At 38.7% G+C, this 22,296-nt stretch overlaps 1 protein-coding gene across 7 annotated transcripts in view; it reads right to left on the bottom strand.

Annotated features, from left to right (window-relative positions):
* LOC306874642 (NLR family CARD domain-containing protein 3-like) overlaps nucleotides 1-22,296 on the bottom strand; it is a 183,660-nt gene that overhangs the window by 5,255 nt on the left and 156,109 nt on the right. For 5 of the 7 annotated variants that reach the window (XM_079424799.1, XM_079424797.1, XM_079424800.1 and 2 more), the window contains 3 exons: nucleotides 21,355-21,528; nucleotides 7,216-7,389; nucleotides 2,251-2,424 (listed from right to left, as the gene is read on the bottom strand). In XM_079424799.1, the coding sequence (XP_079280925.1) occupies nucleotides 2,251-2,424; nucleotides 7,216-7,389; nucleotides 21,355-21,528 (522 nt within the window). The remainder of the gene's footprint in view (nucleotides 1-2,250; nucleotides 2,425-7,215; nucleotides 7,390-21,354; nucleotides 21,529-22,296) is intronic. The other 2 variants (XM_079424803.1, XM_079424804.1) reach the window with 1 other exon arrangement.

The raw sequence follows: 22,296 nt of genomic DNA, 5'->3' as shown, positions 1-22,296 counted from the left end.
CACACACACACACACACACACAGACACAGGCGCGCACACACACACACACACACACACAGTAGTATTTGTAAATATTAAGCCGCATATTAAAACAGCAAAAAGTAATTCACAGAGACATTTAATGTAAATGGCAAGGAAATTATGATGGAAATGAATGCCGGCGCAGCCGTGAGTATCTTACAGTTTTTTACAATAATTTTTGCACTAATAACAGAACCTTCATGTCATTTTTCAAAACTCTAGACACAATTCACAACCGATGATCAAAATGCACATTTTTCAAAACACAACACTTTTTACAAATGCTTGGATAAAATACACGAGCCAAAGATCTTTTGTTCATTGAACTAAAATCACAGGTTCAAATTGACACAACTTAACATTAAAGTATTACTATTTCTCGCATAGTACAACTCGCACATTACATCTGAATTGAGTGTTTATTCATTTCATTGCAATGATCTAACCATCAACTGATACAGCTGCTCAAAGTGCAATTATGAACAACATTACGAAAGTGAAGCAACTGAGGACTGAGTATGTTCAGGTATGATCAGTTTCAAGATGCCTGTTGTTGGGAGAAAAGAAATCCCAAAACATCTATATCATTGTTATCAGTATTTATTTTTCCTAGTCTTTTTAGAGGTTGATAGAGCTGGAAGCTGATGAAAACCATTCATATTTTTGGATGAGGCAGGCCATGACATGGATGAAAGGTTGAGAGCCCAGCGGTTGAGACGGGCCCAGACCGATGTTCGCTGGCGGCCTAACCACCCCACACTGAATGTGATTTTGAGGGGACCCAAAGCAAAATCAGTGCAATGGGCCCAAAACTCCTAGCGGCGGCACTGAGAGCAATCATGGTTTCAGGCCCATCCACAGTTTATCAGCTTGTATTTACCCCATACTCCTATTTCTTTACTGTAACCCGACTGAGGAGTTTTTCTCCACATGGAGGTCAAAGGTTCACAATAGACCTCACAAACAAGTCCCTCTTCTCCAAGCCAAAGATGATATGTGCAATGATATCAAAGGAGACCGATGTCAGGCCTGTATTTGCCATACCAGAAGATGTTGTCCAAGATGAAAACATCCATTATGATGTGGATGAGAACCTGTGGCCAAACTCACAAGACAGGGTTGATAAAAACATAGAAGTGCAGTGAGGGACACTCCAGTTGACATTTTACTGTAGGCCTAAAGTCGTTTTTTCTTATCTTTTTTTTCTTATTGAAAGTTTTTTGAAAAACCTGTTGTGTTGATTATTTCATCAATAATTTTCAAATTGTAATGTTTCCAGTGTCTGTACTTTTCTCAATGATGTATGAATGTGTAGAACCATAATGAAAGTTGCATCATGTGTTTTGAACAACTATATTTAATGATTGTACTAACAACTAAACAGTGAAACTATGGGTATCTTGTGAGTGGGGGATCTAAAGTAATGTTCTTATGATATTTCATAATAAATTAGTATTTTGAACCAATGCTTCTGCAAATGCAAGGCTTCTTTAAAGATATGAATGCAACATGCAGAGTTTTGAACATTGGATAGCCTTTGTTACAAATAATGACTGTTTTGAGTTTTGTGTCTAGAGTTTTGAAAAATGACATGAGGGTTCTATTATTAGTACAAACATGATTGTAAGAAACTGTATCTGAGAAACATTTCCAGGCTGCGTTCTCAACAGAGACACTGGAGGACACTAGAGTCATGTTGAAAACATACACAGGAGAGATTATGCCTGTGTTGGGACAGTTTAATACTCTTCAACTGATTCAATTACACAAGACTTGGTGCCACAGAGAACATGTAAATCATGGATTGGATAACTTTGGATCTGTATGTTTAATTTTTGGACAGTTAGCAGTTGTTTGATTTCAACAGATAACAGACTGTTGCCACAATTGATCAAATTCAGTTAGCAGAAATCCAGTTGGTTCAATGGAAAAATGTAGATGTAATCAGTCACTAGAAAATTTGTTGGAGAGTTGAGGAGGTCTGACATTTTTTACAGTGTAACCAAAGTTTGGGTATTATTGCTTTCCATTGCGTGGACAAAAACATTTCTCTAAATATCTTCTCTTATGTTCAGAGAAGACAGTCATGCTGTTTTGAAATTATTTGAAGATAATTAAAGTGACGACAGAGTTTTAATTTTTGGGTGAACTGTCCCTTAAAACATGAAATGTTTTTGTTTGGCAGTATTTTCACACAGTTTTTGTGTTTAATAATATAATAACACTTACTGTAGTTTCTGTAGTTTACAGCGTGGATCCTCCAGTAGAGCAGAGAGCAGCTTCACTCCTGAGTCTCCTGGTTTATTACAGCTCAGATTCAGTTCAGTCAGGTGTGAGGGGTTTGATCTCAGAGCTGAACTCAGAGCAGCACAGCCTTCCTCTCCAATACTGCAGTTAAACAGCCTACAGAGAGAAAGAGAACAACTAAAGATGAGTTAAGTTCATTCACTGTTTGTCACAGACCCATGAATGAGGTGTTAAATCAACCGGCTCATTGAGGAGAGGAGTGCTATATCTTTTCTAAGTGATCGGACCTCAATGTACAACACTGTGTTTGAATGTACTGTAAATGTATCATGTTTCACCTTCTAAAAAGAAGAAACATTTTCTTGGTCTTGTCACAAAACTCTTTCTGAACCTCACTTAGACATGTAGTCGAGTGTTTCCTAACCCTGAAGGGGCAGGGGAACACCGAGGGGCCCACAAATAAATAAGGGCTTGGGCCTATTATAATTAATATTAATTTTAATATTAAATCCCCTTTATTTTCCAAAAAATAAGATTTTATTTTCATTTTCATTAATTAAAAGATAAAATGAATGTTTTATGCCTTAATAAATGTAAATACACAACACAGAGTTTCTGAGGAAAAAAAAAATTAATGTTAGAATAAATTAAACTTGTTTTTATACTTTTAAATAATTAGACAATAAAACATAAGGTTGGAAAAAATAAAACATTTAATTGGGCCCTAAACATGTATTTTTTGCTAAATAAATTGATGTTAAATTGTTTAAGTTTCATGATTTTAATTAATTATACATGCTTTTTGATTAGTAAAATTTAATTTGACCATTAAAAAGATATGTAATTCAGGTACTGTATTCAGCTCCGAGACGTGACCGTGACGTCTAACGTGTCAAATATTACGTCTGACGCCTGAATCTTCATTTGTTTCTCTACTTTTTCTCTTGTAATCTTTAGTACTTGATTTCAGTTGACAATGTATATTCATGATACTTTGTATATTATGTACAATCATTCTTTAAATGTCAACTCTGTATTTTTGCATTCCATTAATTTAAAAAAACAAACGCCTGAATACTATGGGATTTTTGCCAAACGGCTGGCGAGCGTATGCACCTTAATTCTCCTGTCAGTTTGCTTAGAGAGTAGAAAAACTGCAGTTATCACACCCCATACATGCACTCACACACACACACACACACACACATATCACACGCGCACACATACACAATCACAAGCACACACACACAATTACACACACACACACAATCACACACACACACACGCACACACACACGTGCAGACTCACACACACGAATCTCACGATCACAAACTCTCCAGTCTGAACTTATGGAGCTTTTCCACTGCATAGTACGGCACGGTTCAGTACAGCTCACTTCTGGTGTGTTTTCCACTGGGAACAGTACCTGTTACTTTTTTTAGCACCACCTCGGCCGAGGTTTCAAGTTTTTCTACTTAGAGAGTAGAAAAACTGCAGTTATCACACCCCATACATGCACTCACACACACACACACACACACACACACACACATATCACACGCGCACACATACACAATCACAAGCACACACACACAATTACACACACACACACAATCACACACACACACACGCACACACACACGTGCAGACTCACACACACGAATCTCACGATCACAAACTCTCCAGTCTGAACTTATGGAGCTTTTCCACTGCATAGTACGGCACGGTTCAGTACAGCTCACTTCTGGTGTGTTTTCCACTGGGAACAGTACCTGTTACTTTTTTTAGCACCACCTCGGCCGAGGTTTCAAGCTAGCCGTACCGTTAGCAAAACATGACGTTTAAACTCTGCTGATCACTGATTGGCCGGAGAAAACTGTCACAGATTTAAATCAGCACAGCCAGCGAAGGATCAAACGCAACTTTTGAATGAGCGCACCTTTTTTAAACAACCAAAAAATGGCTGTTTCGTTGTCTGTTGAGGAAGTACAGATGTTCCTCTCGTTGATAGCCGAGGAGCGGATCCAGCGAGAGCGTGATGGAGCGACGCAGAATTAAAACGTTTTTCAGGAGTCACGGCAGTAGAGGCGGTGCAACTATAACGACACGTGAATAATCCCGTCCACTCTAAAGCGGTACTAAACTGCAGTGCAAACACAAAACGAGCCGAACTGAGCCGTGTCGTGTCGTTCTGAACCGTGCCGAGCCGAGTCGTACCACGCAGTGGAAAAGAGCCATTAGTCAGAGGGTGCAAGGTTAAACTATTCTTTAAGTGGCTGCCTACTGCTAATCTAGTTCATGAGAATAAAACTCCCACACAATGATGTACAAGTACAGGGGTAGACAATAAGGGAAATTAATAAATATACTTCCTTAATTTCCCTCTGTAAAGAAACCTCATTGCTGGCTACTCTCTGCTGTCTCAGACTACGACATCTTAGCCCTTTATCGGCCTCCGTAGCTTCTCTAAAGGGAGCGGTGAGCGGGGGACTGAGCCGTTGCTTGCCATTCAAAAACTCAACCGCTACATGCTGCTAAAATCTATACACTGCACCTTTAAGTCGGCCGCCTACTGCTTGCTCAGAACAGAAAGTGTAGTTCTGGTCACTTCAGTACAACTTGCTAATCAGTGATAGACAGAAATCAAAAGGTCTCTGATGACGTGCTACTGCTCCATTCATCCATGAGCCTTTAGTCTGTTCTGTCCTGGACACAGATTTGAGGAAACATCAGCCTCCACATGATCTACTAGTCATTATGATTTCAGAAGAGCGAAGAATAAATAACAGTTTATTTGTCAGCTAAGAATGTATCATGTTAATTACATAATTAAAGAATAAGAAACCAATTCAGAGTCAGAGATAATAAATACATAACATCAATTGCTCAAAGATGAATCTAAGAGAGAGAGGTGCAAACCTGACAGAGGAAACAGTAGCATTTATGAGTGCGGTTTACTCTGATATAAATACTCTTCAACTTTGTTGTTCATTGGTCTATAATGCTGCCTTCTCGTGCTATCGGAAATGTCCTATTTCCCACGTATGAAGTCATGATTACGAGCTTGTTGTGTTCAAGTGCTTTAATGTAGGAAAGAATAAAATGTAGCATCCCATTGGTTGACAATCATATAAACATTCACCGTGCTATACATGCAGTTTTCTGACAATTTCAGTCAAATACATGCTTATTTCACTGCTAATAAAACATAAAATATGCTTTGAATGATCGCTCATATCTAGCCTATAAATACAGTACTTAAGCGACCAGACAAAGGGATGTAGTTGTTGTGAGAACAGACAGCAGCAATGGTTGTCCCCTCCACCATGTTTAAAGATTATGACCCGCCCAACTCAGAAACTCTGGTATCAAAATTATTTCAGAATTTCCCAGTAAATATGACTTGAAAGGCCGTTAACATCCAATTTCCCGATTACTCCGATAGCATGTGAAGGCACAATAAGTGTATATACCAGGGGTGCCCACACTTTTTTGAGCGGGGATCTCCTTTAAAAAAATAAATAGGCCTAAATAAAAAAAAGCTGGTTGGGATGTATCTTTATATTGCATTAAGTTAAATTGTTATTTAAAAAATAATAAAATAATGTTCAATAATGCCTGCATTTCCCTAAAGCAGTGGTCCTCAACCTTCTTTTACTCCAAGACCCCCTCTTCTCCAAATCAATACTGCAAGCCCAAACTTTTCTATTCACTAAAACCTTTGTATTTCATGTCATTTTTTTAACAAAGCAAATTCAAGAAAGATTTAAGCATCCCATGAACATACTTCACAAAAATGTCTCTAAAGTTGTATATAATATCTACAAAGTATGTAAAAGTATGTATCTCTGAACTCAGCGATCTGAAGGCAGCTCGACACCATCAGTGAATATTTCCTCTGTCAGAACAAGCTGTTTGAGCGTCTGATGCCCGTATGTACATGAACACCACTGATCCTCACAAACTTCTCCAAAACACACGAGCATCCGTTATAAAACTCTGTGTATTCAACTAGGTGAATATCCTGAGCTGTGTTCAAGCAGAAATATGATATTATAGTGATCAGTGCACCGAGAGCACAAATACACACGGTTCGTTTGTGCATCAAATAACAGACACAACACACACCTAATGCACCATCCTGTATGTGACTGTAATCATCTTTACCTTGATGACAATCATCATCCATCAAAACTTTAGGCTACTAGTGTGACCCTGGCTTCTTTTATCCAGCTGAGAGCTGTATTGTGTATCATATGCTCATCCAGAGGTTTTGAGCCGCTGTTCAGTCTGTATTTCACACAGATGAGAAACGGTCTGCTGCTCTGAAACACAGAATATCACAGAATACCTAGAGAGGTGGTGCTTATATTTATATATTTACATTATTTAACATATTAGTCATAACATTAGTGAATATATTATATTTTAGTTTTAAGTTATCTCGCGCCTCCGGCTGAGAACCACTGACCTAAAGCGTGATCTACCAGCATTGCCTTCACGATCGACCTGTTGGGCACCCCTGGTTTATACAAACATACATTAGTCTTGAGCACATTCAGTATAATCATTGTGTTTGATCATTTACATTTTGATTCTTAAACGCTCACCCAAAAATATAAAGTGTCATAATGTACTTCCCTGCATGTCGTTCCTGACCTGTATGACCTTCTTTCTTCTGTGAAACACAATAGATAATATTTTGGACATTGTTGACAACCAAAGTTTTGGTATCAATGCTTTCCATTGTGTGGACAACAACATTTCTCAAAATATCTTCTCTTATGTTGCACAGAATAAAGTCACACTGTTTGGAAATTATTTGAAGATAATTAAAGTGAAGACAGAGTTTTAATTTTTGGGTGAACTATCGCTTTAACATGAAATGTTTTTGTTTGGCAGTATTTTCACACAGTTTTTGTGTTTAATAATATAATAACACTTACTGTAGTTTCTGTAGTTTACAGTGTGGATCCTCCAGTAGAGCAGAGAGCAGCTTCACTCCTGAATCTCCTGGTTTATTACAGCTCAGATTCAGTTCAGTCAGGTGTGAGGGGTTTGATCTCAGAGCTGAACTCAGAGCAGCACAGCCTTCCTCTCCAATACTGCAGTAACACAGCCTGCAGAGAGAAAGAGAACAACTAAAGATGAGTTAAGTTCATTCACTGTTTGTCACAGACCCATGAATGAGGTGTCAAATCAACCGGATCATTGAGGAGAGGACTGCTGTATCTTTTCTAAGTGATCGGACCTACGATGTTCACACAGCAGACGAAAAAAGCAGGCAAAAAAATCCCATACACTTACAATGACGGAATGTTCATGAATTTGAATCTCAACTGACACTCTCACGCACACACACACACACATCAACAGAAACATACATTAGCCGAACCCTGTTTGTTTTACGTGTGCGTTGTCAGATTTAAGTTGAACCGCGGTCCTAGCGCGTGCCGTCCACAAACCGTTCCACCCCTACCTCATATCATCTTATTATTATTATTATTATTATTATTATTAGAAAAAGCCTATATCTCAATGAGTCTACTTAAAGAAAGAGAAAGAAAAGAAACTAAATAAATAATTTCTAAATGTTCTACCTCATATCATAAACACATAGAAATGTAAAAGTATTCAGGGCAACCCGTCAAAATAAAAGTTTGGTTTCACTTGAAGACATTGCGGCAGAAATATATTACTATTGTTCAGTAATAGGCTACTACTACTAAAATTATTAAAACCTTATTTTTAAGGAATAATCATACAATATTTCTTCAATGTTTTAATTGTAATATTAAATCCCCTTGATTTTCCAAAAAAACAAGATTTCATTTTCATTTTCATTCATTAAAAGATAAATTAAATGAATGTTTTATGCCTTAATAAATGTAAATACGCAACACAGAGTTTCTGAGGAACAAAATATAAATGTTAGAATAAATTAAACTTGTTTTTATACTTTTAAATAATTAGACAATAAAACTGAATTTGGTAACAATAAAACATAAGGTTGGAAAAAATCTAATTTAATTGGGCCCTAAACATTTATTTTTTGTTAAATAAATTGATGTTAAATTGTTTAAGTTTCATGATTTTAATTAATTAGACACACTTTGATTAGTAAAATTTAATTTGATCATTAAAAAGATATGTAATTCAGGTCCTGTTATCATGATCATTACCATCTTAAAGCCTTCCTTGGGGCAAAATAGGAGAAAGACAAATGATTATCAATGTACTTATTAACACGTATGTTATCCAGGCGTTAATCCACAAGTACTTTCTAGACGCAAAGTAAAAAAATCCTTTCTTTGCTACGTCACCACCGCGCAGTTTGAGCGCAGCTCCGAGACGTGACCGTGACGTCTAACGTGTCAAATATTATATAATTTGTATATTATGTACAATCATTCTTTAAATGTCAACTCTGTATTTTTGCATTCCATTAATTTAAAAAAACAAACGCCTGAATACTATGGGATTTTTGCCAAACGGCTGGCGAGCGTATGCACGTTAATTCTCCTGTCAGTTTGCTTAGAGAGTAGAAAAACTGCAGTTATCACACCCCATACATGCACTCACACACACACACACACACACACACACACACACACAATTACACACACACACACACAATCACACACACAATCACACACACACACACAATCACACACACACTCACACACTCACACACGCACACACAATTACACGCACACACAATTACACACACACACACACACACACACACACAATTAAACGCAAACACACAATCACACACGCACACACAATTACACACACACAATCACACACACACAATTACACACACACACAATCACACACACAATCACACACGCACACACGTGCAGACTCACACACACGAATCTCACGATCACAAACTCTCCAGTCTGAACTTATGGAGCTTTTCCGCTGCATAGTGCGGCACGGTTCAGTACAGCTCACTTCTGGTGGGTTTTCCACTGGGAACAGTACCTGGTACTTTTTTTAGCACCACCTCGGCCGAGGTTTCAAGCTAGCCGTACCGTTAGCAAAACATGACGTTTAAACTCTGCTGATCACTGATTGGCCGGAGAAAATTGTCACCGATTTAAATCAGCACAGCCAGCGAAGGATCAAACGCAACTTTTGAATGAGCGCACCTTTTTTAAACAACCAAAAAAAATGGCTGTTTCGTTGTCTGTTGAGGAAGTACAGATGTTCCTCTCGTTGATAGCCGAGGAGCGGATCCAGCGAGAGCGTGATGGAGAGACGCAGAATTTAAACGTTTTTCAGGAGTCACGGCAGTAGAGGTGGTGCAACTATAACGACACGTGAATAATCCCGTCCTCTCTAAAGCGGTACTAAACTGCAGTGCAAACACAAAACGAGCCGAACTGAGCCGTGTCGTGTCGTTCTGAACCGTGCCGAGCCGAGTCGTACCACGCAGTGGAAAAGAGCCATTAGTCAGAGGGTGCAAGGATAACCTATTCTTTAAGTGACTGTCTACTGCTAATCTAGTTCTTGAGAATAAAACTCCCACACAATGATGTACAAGTACAGGGGTAGACAATAAGGGAAATTTGTGTCTTTTGAAGTTCACTGGCCCAGGTCAAAGCGTCGGGTATTGATCCCAATAATCACGAAAAAGAACAGTTTGCTTGAACAACATGAATAACATTGATTTTTTTAAGGTAGGTTTAGTGCAAAGTGCAGCAAAACTGTGCAAAAACATGAAACAAGTGCAAATAAACCTATTGCATAGGATTCATTCTCCGTAGTCACACAGCAATTCATTATATTATGTTCATACCATAGGTTTCATACACGTTAACGTTTCTCTAACTTACTTGTCTGCATATGTGGGCATTGATCTGCAGAGCTCACAGTAAACCTCTTTTTTTTTCTTGATCGTAGCCCAGCTAGGGGTGGGCGATATGGGAAAAATATCATATCACGATTTGTTTTAGAAATATCACGATTCACGATTTTATCACGATTCTTTGTCATGTTGGTTTTACAAGCTGTCTGAGCATTACAGCCAAACTAGAAAGACAAAGCCTTTCAAGGTAACAAAAAAGACATGGCAGATATTTAGGCCAAAGTGGGCGAAGATAAAAATCTTTGTCATCATTTTATCTCTCTTATTAAAAAATAAGAACAAAGATACACATTACAAATACACATAATATACAAATAAAACAAACAGTGCTTTATTTTCAGGTACAATAGGTGTATTTAGCAGAGCATTCAATGAAATTAAATGAACAAATATAAAAATAAAACACTAGATAGACTGATTCCTAAAGATTTTCAGTCAAGAATAGTGAGTGATTTTTCTCTTTGTGTTTTGTTGTTTTGTTAACGTTAAATGAATAGTTCCCCCAAAAATAAATATTCTGTCATCTGTCTGTCAATTCTGTCATAATGTTTTATTTTTATACCATAATTTACTCAAAAGTTGTTTTAAACCTGAATGAGTTTCTTTCTGCTGCTGAACATAAATGCTATTTTGAAGAAGGTGGAAAACCAAACAGTTGCTGGTCCTCAGTGACTTCCATAGGATTTTTCTTTCCTATCAAAGTCAATGTGGACCAGCAACTGTTTGGTTACCCTCATTCTTCAAAATATCTTCTTTTGGGTTCAGCACAAGAAATTAATAGAGGTTTGGGACAACATGTGAGTGAGTAAATAATGACAGAAATTAAATTTTAGGGTGAACTATCCCTTTAATGACAGTCGAGAGCATGTTTAGTGTCCTGTCCCTTTAAGAGCTGCACGCATCTAATATACAGGCACGCATCCGTTTCTCTCTTAACTATTTACTTTCATTTTAGAGATAACCAACTGAGTCTGTATGTAAACCTTGTGTGTTTTGACAGTATTAGCGCAAAGTTAGTTGAGTAATCAGGCGCTGTTAGAAAGGCTTTTTAGTGCTCGTGCTTCAGGTGTATCCGCTCAGAAAAAGCGCACGTCAGACCAGCGCGCGAATGAAACATTTAACCAGCAAGGCTTGTGTGCAAATAATGTACTTTTGCGATCGTGAATAAGTGCAGTGTCCTGTCAGAGTAACTCTACTGCTGTATGTCGTGTTGTACAGTATATAGAGACCAGTGGCGGCTGCTGGTCTTTCAAAGAGGGGAAGCTCATTTTCGGCCTACATCATAAAAGTTGTCCATTTATTTATACGTAAATTCTGCCATCGTGTGCAGTTTGCTAGCTGGCTAGTTCACCGCCTGGCCTACTGTATGAATGAATGAATGAACAAACGATCTAAAAAAAACATTAAATTGAAAAATTTAAATTAATTGGTGTATAATTGTGTGAAATGTATAATGAAAATTGGCCAGCAATTTCTCCAAGCAAATATCAAGAAATAGGTTTCAGCAGTTTGTCTTTTGACTACACTTGCAAAGTCCACTATGGGCCTGAGCTCGAATCAGTGTTGCCAGATTCTTTCGATGGAAAGTAGCTAAAGCCAGTTTGAAAAGTCGCTAAATGTCGCCAGATGACGTCATGCGCTAATTAGCATATTAATTACGTCATCGCGTCATATTGCCTTTTACATTTCTTTGTCTCTCTGTGCTCATACTGTATTTTAATGCAGCCAAATTCTCAATAAAACTGTTCTCCTTTATATATTTTACTGTTTATGTTGTCAGTCAACGGGATAAATATGAAATAGTGACTGAAACACAGCCCTTTAAGAATACATAACCAGCTCTCCCTCCCAAGAAGTTAGTCTGCACAAAAATCCTAATTTATAATCGAGCCGTCGTCTGATGAAATCAAATAATACACACAAGATAAGACAAGACAATTCCTGTGCTGTGATTTCGGCTATATTTGCATGTAAAATTAGAGAAGCAACATAATATCTATTTGAACTGAACGCGCTGCTCCTCTCAGCCGCTAATTGAACAGAGAAAGAGGTGCGTGCGCGCTGACCTCGCGCCGTTGCGGCAGTTCCAGCGATCACAGAGACTCGCTAAGGTTTGTCAAAGAAGTCGCTAGATTTGTCGCTAGTCACTTTTGGGGAAAAAGGTCGCTAGGGTGGTCTGAAAAGTCACTAGGGTGGTCTGAAAAGTCGCTAAATTGGCAACACAGGCTCGAATAGCTTCAGCATCAGCGACTTCTTATAGGACACAATCGCTGTCAATCAAAAGGAGATGCAGTCTTTCGACAAACCCTCCAATCATCACGCAGAAGCCCGGAGTCCAGCCCCGCCCACTCCTCCATTCACCCCCAGAGACGCTGAGCGTCTGGGGGCGGGACATAATCGCAGCATTTATCCAATGACCGTCTAGTTTTGAAGCACTGAAAAAAAACTGTTCAAGCAGCTCCATAGAAGTGAATGGACGCTGGGCTTCAACAGGCAAATACACTGATGCTACGGGAATATATGAGAAGGAAATCGAGTCACCTGCTATATGTAGCTGATTCTGAACGAACTCGTCTTCGAGATGAACGTGTTCTAACGCATTTTTAATCAATAAAATGTTAACACAATAGTACATGTTTGACCATTAATTTTTTGACATTATAGGGGAAGCCGAGCTTCCCTTGCAGTCTTAAAGAAATCGCCACTGATAGAGACGGAGGCACCAGAACTGTATTTGACATAATGTGTGCTGTAGCCCGATACTACGATATTTCTTCAAAAGCAGATCGTGGAGACATTTTTATCGTCCACGATCAAAAATCGTCATATCGCACGCCCCTAAGCCCAGCCAATTCCAGCGGTCTCGCCAGAGATGCTCACAAGTCTCTGAGCTAGAGTCCAAGTCAAGTCTCAAGTCTTTGAGCTAGAGTCCAAGTCAAGTCTCAAGTCTTTAAGCTAGAGTCCAAGTCAAGTCTCAAGTCTCTTTATTATATTAAGTCTCTGGTTATAATAAGTGTTGCATCACGTACAGCGACCCATCCAACACTGCATAGCTATATATAAAGAATTGAAAGCATGCGATATGTTATTATGACTCCTTTCTCTATTAGCATACAGTATCAGCTTTGATTTTTATATATAATCAGTGTAAACAGGCTATTGCAACATGACAAAAACACCAAGAATGCTTTACTTTTAAGTTAATATTATCTGTATTTTGCCTTGTAGCATGAGAACACAGTACAGTACAGACCAAAAATTAAGAAAGACTTAATATGGTCAAACATCACATTGTAGCTAAATGCAAAACACTATTGCAACAAACCAAACGATGTGAAATATATGAAGAGTTCAGATGCAAAAGCCATCTGAAATTTTCTTCAGAATGATCATTTTTATCAAGCTTGTATATTTAAGTTCAATAATTTCACTTAAATGGCAATGAAAATGCAACTAATCATAGTTTATAAACTACTGTAAGTCAACACATCCCAAACTCTCAAACCAGTGTAATGTTACATGATCAACAATAATCCTGTAACCTGTTTGCAGACAATGTTAATTAATGTGATGGAAGCCAGCGGCACGTAAATGATTACGTTAATCGACCACCACAAGTTTGGCAATTAACCCTTGTATAGTGTTCGGATCTGTAGGACCCGTTTTCATTTTTTATCAAGAGAAAAATTATACGATTAATTATTTTTTAAACTCAGACTCATTGGCCTTGGCTCATTTTCTGTGAAGAACATATATCTGAACACATTTTCAATGACCACACTGGTCACACACTCTCTCACACGCAAGCACGCGCGCACACACACACACACACACACACACACACACACTCACTCACTCACTCACTCACTTGGATATGTGGTTTACGGGACTCTCCATGGGCGTAATGGTTTTACTAATGTACCAACTGTATAATCTATCCTTAAATCCAAAGCTAACGATGAATGGCACAGCAGTCGACATGTTTGTTCGTTGTCCTCTAATGTATGGCGGCCGCGCCTAAAATAAAAAAAATAAAAAAAGTGTGGCCGCACCGCGCGCAGCAGATACGTAGTACGTCACGTGTTACATGGGCAGGTTATAGGTAACGGAGGGAGGGGAATAACAGCGAGCTCATCAGTTGTTTCCTAAAAATAAACATTGTTCACGAGTCCCGCAGCTCGAGTCCGAGTCGAGTCTGAAGTCTTTCGAGGACGAGTCTCAAGTCGAGTCTGAAGTCACTGTGTGTGCGACTTAAGTCGCACTCGAGTCCGAGTCTCAAACTCGAGTCCCCATCACTGGGTCTCGCCACTGGGGCTGAAACTTTCTCTGCCTTTTCTTTTCGTATTCCCTTTCGCTTTCCCTCAATTCCTCTGGTGATTTTCTCTTCCGTGCCTTCTCTTTTTTACCCGGCGTTTGGCCGGGTGATGGGGGTTTCAGAAACATGTAGCCTAGCTTAATAGTAGCTATTAGGGCTGTAATCAACCAAAGAAAATCTTGGTCGACTGAAGTCCTGAAACTTTCGACTAAAAATCGACTAAAAATTACGTTGTGGAAAAAAAAAAAACGTACGTTACATTAATTAGATACGCACTGTGCTCAGTACTTGGTAGCCTTGTCGTCTGCCTAAATTAATTATAAATAAACAAAAAAACTAATAGGCTATTTGCAGTATATTAAATCGTTTTTGACCTAATTATTTTGCACTGAAATGAGTCTGACACACGAGTATTGGTGCACCTGCGCAATATCATAGCCTGTGATTTCTGAAAACAGTACTATGTTGTCAACTAGTGATATCACAAGAACGTTTGAGGAATGTGCAACATAATTTAGAAAATTATTTGTGTCATATGTTATAAGTATAACTGTCAGACACTATCATTTCAGCCGCTCTGCGCAGCTCGCACAGAGCGAGGCTGAATATAAGAGCTCAGCTTCGCGGCTGAGACACGAATAGACTTAAAGCTTTTACTCTTAATAAACACAAAAGGCGCGTCCACTTTAATAAAAAAAGAATATTTATTAAACAAACAAGAGCAGAAACCAAATAAAGTGCATAACTGAAAAATAAAGCATCTTAGGCTCAAAACTAACACAAACAGTGGGCACAGCGCAATTGCGCCTTCCAAATAAAAAATGGGTTTGTCTGGGGGATTCTACCGTCATTACGGATGTGTGCGCCTGCAGTTATAAAACGATTATTACACTAAAATATTGAAATATGCCAATTCTGATATGTTCATGTAGCCTACTCAAAAACAGACAGGGCAACCTAACGCAGACAAGTTAGCTTACCGCTTTCAGATGATACGTCATGTTTGTCGTCGAGCTGTGGAAGGCAAAATGTTGCTTGCAAACTTTGCATTCAACCTCTTTCCCGTTATTAAGTTTAACAAAATACTGCCACACTGTCGATTTTTTTGTTGTTGACATGTTAGAATAGGACTGATGTATATTGATATGTGTTCCAAACCGCTGAGTCCACTAGCTTATTATTAAATAAATAATATTTAGCATCAAACCTTCTAAAGCCTACTTATCTGTCTCTCTTCTCCAGTGGGTTGGGCTAATCCAAAAAAAGTGAAAACAATGGGGGTGTTCTGAAAACAGACTGTTACCTGTGAAACAGGGGTGCTCTGAAAACACCCCCATTAGCAATTAGTGCTTTCCACCTGATGAAATGAGCGCGGCCAAACTGATGAAATGAGCGCGGCAAAAAATCGACCAATCAGAATTTTGGTCGAACCAGACCGTATCGACCAATTAATCGACTAATCGACTGGGACGTTACAGCCCTAGTAGCTATAGGTAGGTGCTGAGCAGCAGTGTGCAGTTTGCGCGCGTAACCGCGGGAGCGAGCAAGGGATCACGTAACGTGTTAGCGGTGGTTACCGAGACGATTTAACAGAAATCAAAACACAGAACCACAGGTAATTAATGTGAAATTAGACTTTTTTTAATCGAGGCATTATTTTTACTGGCCCCACCGGGCTAGTGGTTGGAGCGATCTGGTGGCCCTGACGGTTTTAAAAGTACGTCCGGGCCACCGGGCCATTTATATTGTCGACCCCAGAAATAACAATAATATTTGCAATAACATATCGATTTGTTGAATAATTAAGTAAATATACTTCCTTAATTTCCCTCTGTAAAGAAACCTCATTGCTGGCTACTCTCTGCTGTCTCAGACTACGTCATCTTAACCCTTTATATATATAAGTCGGCCGCCTACTGCTTGCTCAGAACAGAAAGTGTAGTTCTGGTCACTTCAGTACAACTTGCTAATCAGTGATAGACAGAAATCAAAAGGTCTCTGATGACGTGCTACTGCTCCATTCATCCATGAGCCTTTAGTCTGTTCTGTCCTGGACACAGATTTGAGGAAACATCAGCCTCCACATGATCTACTAGTCATTATGATTTCAGAAGAGCGAAGAATAAATAACAGTTTATTTGTCAGGTAAGAATGTATCATGTTAATTACATAATTAAAGAATAAGAAACCAATTCAGAGTCAGAGATAATAAATACATAACATCAATTGCTGAAAGATGAATCTAAGAGAGAGAGGTGCAAACCTGACAGAGGAAACAGTAGCATTTATGAGTGCCGTTTACTCTGATATAAATACTCTTAAATCAGATTAAAATCTGTATCTGTATGTTTCATTTTGGCTGACACTTATGTACTTTGTTGTTCATTGGTCTATAACGCTGCCTTCTCGTGCTATCGGAAATGTCCTATTTCCCACGTATGAAGTCGTGATTACGAGCTTGAACACCACTGATCCTCACAAACTTCTCCAAAACACACGAGCATCCGTTATAAAACTCTGTGTATTCAACTAGGTGAATATCCTGAGCTGTGTTCAAGCAGAAATATGATATTATAGTGATCAGTGCACCGAGAGCACAAATACACACGGTTCGTTTGTGCATCAAATAACAGACACAACACACACCTAATGCACCATCCTGTATGTGACTGTAATCATCTTTACCTTGATGACAATCATCATCCATCAAAACTTTAGGCTACTAGTGTGACCCTGGCTTCTTTTATCCAGCCGAGATAAACATACATTAGTCTTGAGCACATTCAGTATAATCATTGTGTTTGATCATTTTGGCTGATACTTATGCTCATACAGAGTACTGTATGCTCATATAGTGTGACCCTGGCTTCTTTTATCCAGCCGAGAGCTGTATTGTGTATCATCTGCTCATACAGAGGTTTTGAGCCGTTCAGTCTGTATTTCACACAGATGAGAAACGGTCTGCTGCTCCGAAACACAGAATATCACAGAATACATAGAGAGGTGGTGCTTATATTTATATATATATTTACATTATTTAACATATTAGTCATAACATTAGTGAATATATTATATTTTAGTTTTAAGTTATCTCGCGCCCCCGGCTGAGAACCAGTGACCTAAAGCGTGATCTACCAGCATTGCCTTCACGATCGACCTGTTGGGCACCCCTGCCCTGGTTTATACAAACATACCGTATTTTCCGCACTATAAGGCGCACCGGATTATAAGGCGCACCTTCAATGAATGGCCTATTTTAGAACTGTTTTCATATATAGGGCGCACCGGATATAAGGCGCATAGAACAGAAGATACTGCAGTCAAACGTTTGACTGGGTTTGCGTTATGCATCCACTAGATGGAGCTGTGCTAAAGGGAATGTCAACAAAACGGTCAGATAAAGTCAAACTGTATTAAGCGTTCTGACAACTCCGTTCACTCCCATGGTAACGTTGTTCAAACATTGATGTGCATATTAACAATAACGATTAACGATCACACCGGTGTGATTAGAACCTTCAGTGAGTCACGTCATCAACTGCTGAATTCAAATCTGCCGAGCGCTTGTCATATTATCACAAATATTCAGTGTTTTCAACCATATAATGCTTATTTTAGGTTTCAGACATTTAAAAACACATAAGTACTAGCAAAACCATACATTTATAGTTTGTGAAATACACGCTGATGTCTATAGAAGCAGCAATAATGATCGTTACAAATATAATCTGACAACATGTTTTATTGATATCATATACAGATTGTGTAGATAACTTTAAAGTTTACTCTGCTCTTCTCCCAGTTTAACCGGAGACTTACTTTAAGGTTTTTCGGGAAGAGAGGATGAATTTACATGGTCTTATTCCCACAGCTCAGATTCAGCGCGAACAAACATGGCGGCGCCCATCACCCGGTATAGATCAACTAACAGTGATTATAAAAGTATTTAAACTACCAAATAAATTTACTTGCACATATTTGAGAATCGGAATATCAGATATTTCATAATATTGTGAGTATGTTTGTGAATATTAATAATAAAAAAAGGAAAAAACGAAGTAAAAGCGATCCATGTGTCATACAGCGCTATTGTTGCTGCGGTGTGTCACATGACAAGCACGACGCGTCACCATGGAAACAATAAGGCTATACATTCGAAAATAATGGTCGCCTGAAAAAAACTCACGCTGGGGGCTCAGCTAGAATATTTTAAACTCGCGTGTGAAAAGGATATATAAGGCGCTCCGGATTATAAGGCGCACTGTCGTTTTTTGAGAAAATTAAAGGCTTTTAAGTGCGCCTTATAGTGCGGAAAATACGGTACATTAGTCTTGAGCACATTCAGTATAATCATTGTGTTTGATCATTTACATTTTGATTCTTAAACGCTCACCCAAAAATATAAAGTGTCATAATGTACTTCCCTGCATGTTGTTCCTGACCTGTATGACCTTCTTTCTTCTGTCAAACACAATAGATCATATTTTGGACATTGTTGACAACCAAAGTTTGGGTATCAATGCTTTCCATTGTGTGGACAACAACATCTCAAAATATCTTCTCTTATGTTTCACAGAATAAAGTCACACTGTTTGGAAATGACTTGAGGATAATTAAACTGAAGACAGTTTTCATTTTTGGGTGAACTATCGCTTTAAAGTAAGGTTAAATAATTAATATTAATAATTGAATCTATATAAGCACTTTTCTGGGTTTGTAATATGTGATACTCTAAATGAATTTGTAATATATTCTGTTCAGTTTGGGCTAGCTTATAACACTGTCATGCTACAATACTATCGTGCCTAATGTATAGATGTTGTGGAATATCTGCTCTGAATATCTTTGTGTTGTTTCTAATGCATTTCGCTCAGTGTGGGGTAGTTTCAACATAACTTGTTTACAAATATCTGTTCTTAGGTGTAAATGTTTTCTACGTGCTAGTATATGTCCGGTGGCTGGCGTTCGCAAATTTCTCGGGTGTAAATGTTTGAAAAGCTGTAAATACGCGTGGTTTACAGCCCATCAACAGATATTTGTCCGTGTAATTGGCCATCAGCAGATATAGACACACATTGTATCCATCAGTTGGCCATCGGTTTGCTTTGGATTTTGCTAACTTTTTTTAGGCATGTGGCTGCATCATGCTCACCTGCATCAGCACCTCGCAAAGGGAAACGCAGGTGTCGTTCAGGTTTCAGTGCGATCGAGAATCATACTGAGTAAGTGCACAGACATGATATTTTACAGATGTAATTGAGTTTACATCGTAAACATGTACTTGTGTGACACTACAAAAACTGTTGTGATAATATATTACTACTAACTTCCTTTTTATTTTTATTTTTTTACAGATTTGCCAAGGAAAATATTCAAGCACCTGTTTCGAAGAGAGCCAAGGCAAACAAGCAAGTAATCTCCAGGCAGTCCACTCTGTCATGGAAAACAGAGACGGATGTTGATATGATTCCACAGACTCTGTGATTCCGGCCGGCACGGGAAACTGGAGCTCAACTGACGTCTGCTGACTCGCATTCTCCCATGAGTCTATATATGTCTCTTTTGCACTGTCTTCTGTAACACTACATAAAACTTAGAACATATACTTGGATTTACACATGAAACAACATGTATTTATGTGCAATACCATGTGAGTGAGTAGGTTACACATAGGTGGGTGAGTGGGCCTAACAAACCATCTGCCTTTTGTAATGCTCTCATCTTTCCTTATATATGTCCTTATGTATACTGGACACAATTACTTCTTGCATTGTCCCGGTTTGCACCGTTTTGCCTTGAATGTCTCTTTAGCACAGTCTTCTGTACCCCTTCTTAAAACTTCTTAATTTTGTAAAGTATGTCAGTTGACTTATACTATGCGAGACATTTAGTTCCTAAACATAGAGCAATTACAATAAAATAGATTAAAATCTTGGAGCCCTCTGAAATTGTTTCTTCAGGTTGCCTCACAGCATTTCACCTTGCCTCAAAGTGACAGTCACACTGATGGGCCATTAGCAGCTTTAGGGGAGGGCCCTTTGTCTCTCAGGTGAAATCACTTAATATTCAAGACCATTACCACTCCCTCGCATATTGGCTTTCAATCACAAAACATGTCTTAAAAAATTTAAATCAATATATTGTTTTCTGTGAATGAGTAAGCAGAATGATTTTCACATAATTGTGAAGTAAATATTCTAGCCTACAAGAATGATTACTCAAAAGTCTTATTCAGGACGATTTAGTGTGGCTTTTATGGCCTTATTTCAGCTACATTTTTTTTTCAAAACTTACAAACCACGCATAATATTTTTTTTCTAAGAAATGCAGACATGTACATCCATCTTGGTCACATAATATTGTAGCACAGTTTGTGCTGAATACAAAAAAATTACATGTTGATCAATAGTATGTTATAAGAAGCTGAAATAAGCACAAATATCAGGGCATGTCAACATCTCAAGGGTCCCAAAATGACCTCAGACCCCAGAGGGTTAATTTTTGGACAGTTAGCAGTTGTTTAATTTCAACAGATAACAGACTGTTGCCACAATTGATCAAATTCAGTTAGCAGAAATCCAGTTGGGCCGATGGAGAAATGTAGATGTAATCAGTCACTAGAAAATTTGTTGGAGAGTTGAGGAGGCCTGAAATTTTTACAGTGTAACCAAAGTTTGGGTATTATTGCTTTCCATTGTGTGGATAAAAAACATTTCTCTAAATATCTTCTCTTATGTTCAGAGAAGACAGTCATGCTGTTTTGAAATTATTTGAAGATAATTAAAGTGACGACAGAGTTTAAATTTATGGGTGAACTATCGCTTTAACACTAAATGTTTTTGTTTGGCAGTATTTTCACACAGTTTTCGTGTTTAATAATATAATAACACTTACTGTAGTTTCTGTAGTTTACAGCATGGATCCTCCAGTAGAGCAGAGAGCAGCTTCACTCCTGAGTCTCCTGGTTTATTACAGCTCAGATCCAGTTCAGTCAGGTGTGAGGGGTTTGATCTCAGAGCTGAACTCAGAGCAGCACAGCCTTCCTCTCCAATACTGCAGTAACTCAGCCTGCAGAGAGAAAGAGAAAAACTAAAGATGAGTTAAGTTCATTCACTGTTTGTCACAGACCCATGAATGCGGTGTCAAATCAACCGGCTCATTGAAGAGAGGAGTGCTGTATCTTTTCTAAGTGATCGGACCTACAATGTTCACACAGCGGACGAAAAAGCAGACAAAAAAAATCCCATAGACTTACAATGACGGAATGTTCATGAATTTGAATCTCAACTGTCACTTTCTCACACACACACGGGCAGACACACACACACACGGGCAGACACACACACACACACACGCACACACTCTCACAGACACACACACACACGCGCACACACTCTCACAGACACACACACACACACACACTCACAGACACACGGGCAGACACGCACACACTCTCACAGACACACACACACTCACAGACACACACACACACTCACAGACACACGGGCAGACACGCACACACTCTCACAGACACACACACACACACACACACACTCACAGACACACGGGCAGACACGCACACACTCTCACAGACACACACACACTCACAGACACACACACACACACACGCAGACACACGCACACACTCTCTCTCACACACAGACACACACACACACTCACAGACACACGCACACACTCTCTCTCACTCACAGACAAACACACACACACACACATCAACAGAAACATACATTAGCAGAACCCTGTTTGCAATAATATTTGCAATAACATATCGATTTGTTGAATAATTAAGTAAATATACTTCCTTAATTTCCCTCT

Source organism: Barbus barbus (genome assembly GCF_936440315.1).
Source record: "Barbus barbus genome assembly, chromosome: 9".
Taxonomy (NCBI): domain Eukaryota; kingdom Metazoa; phylum Chordata; class Actinopteri; order Cypriniformes; family Cyprinidae; genus Barbus; species Barbus barbus.
Note: the sequence above shows the minus strand (reverse complement) of the source record. Positions and strands in the feature narration are given on the sequence as shown.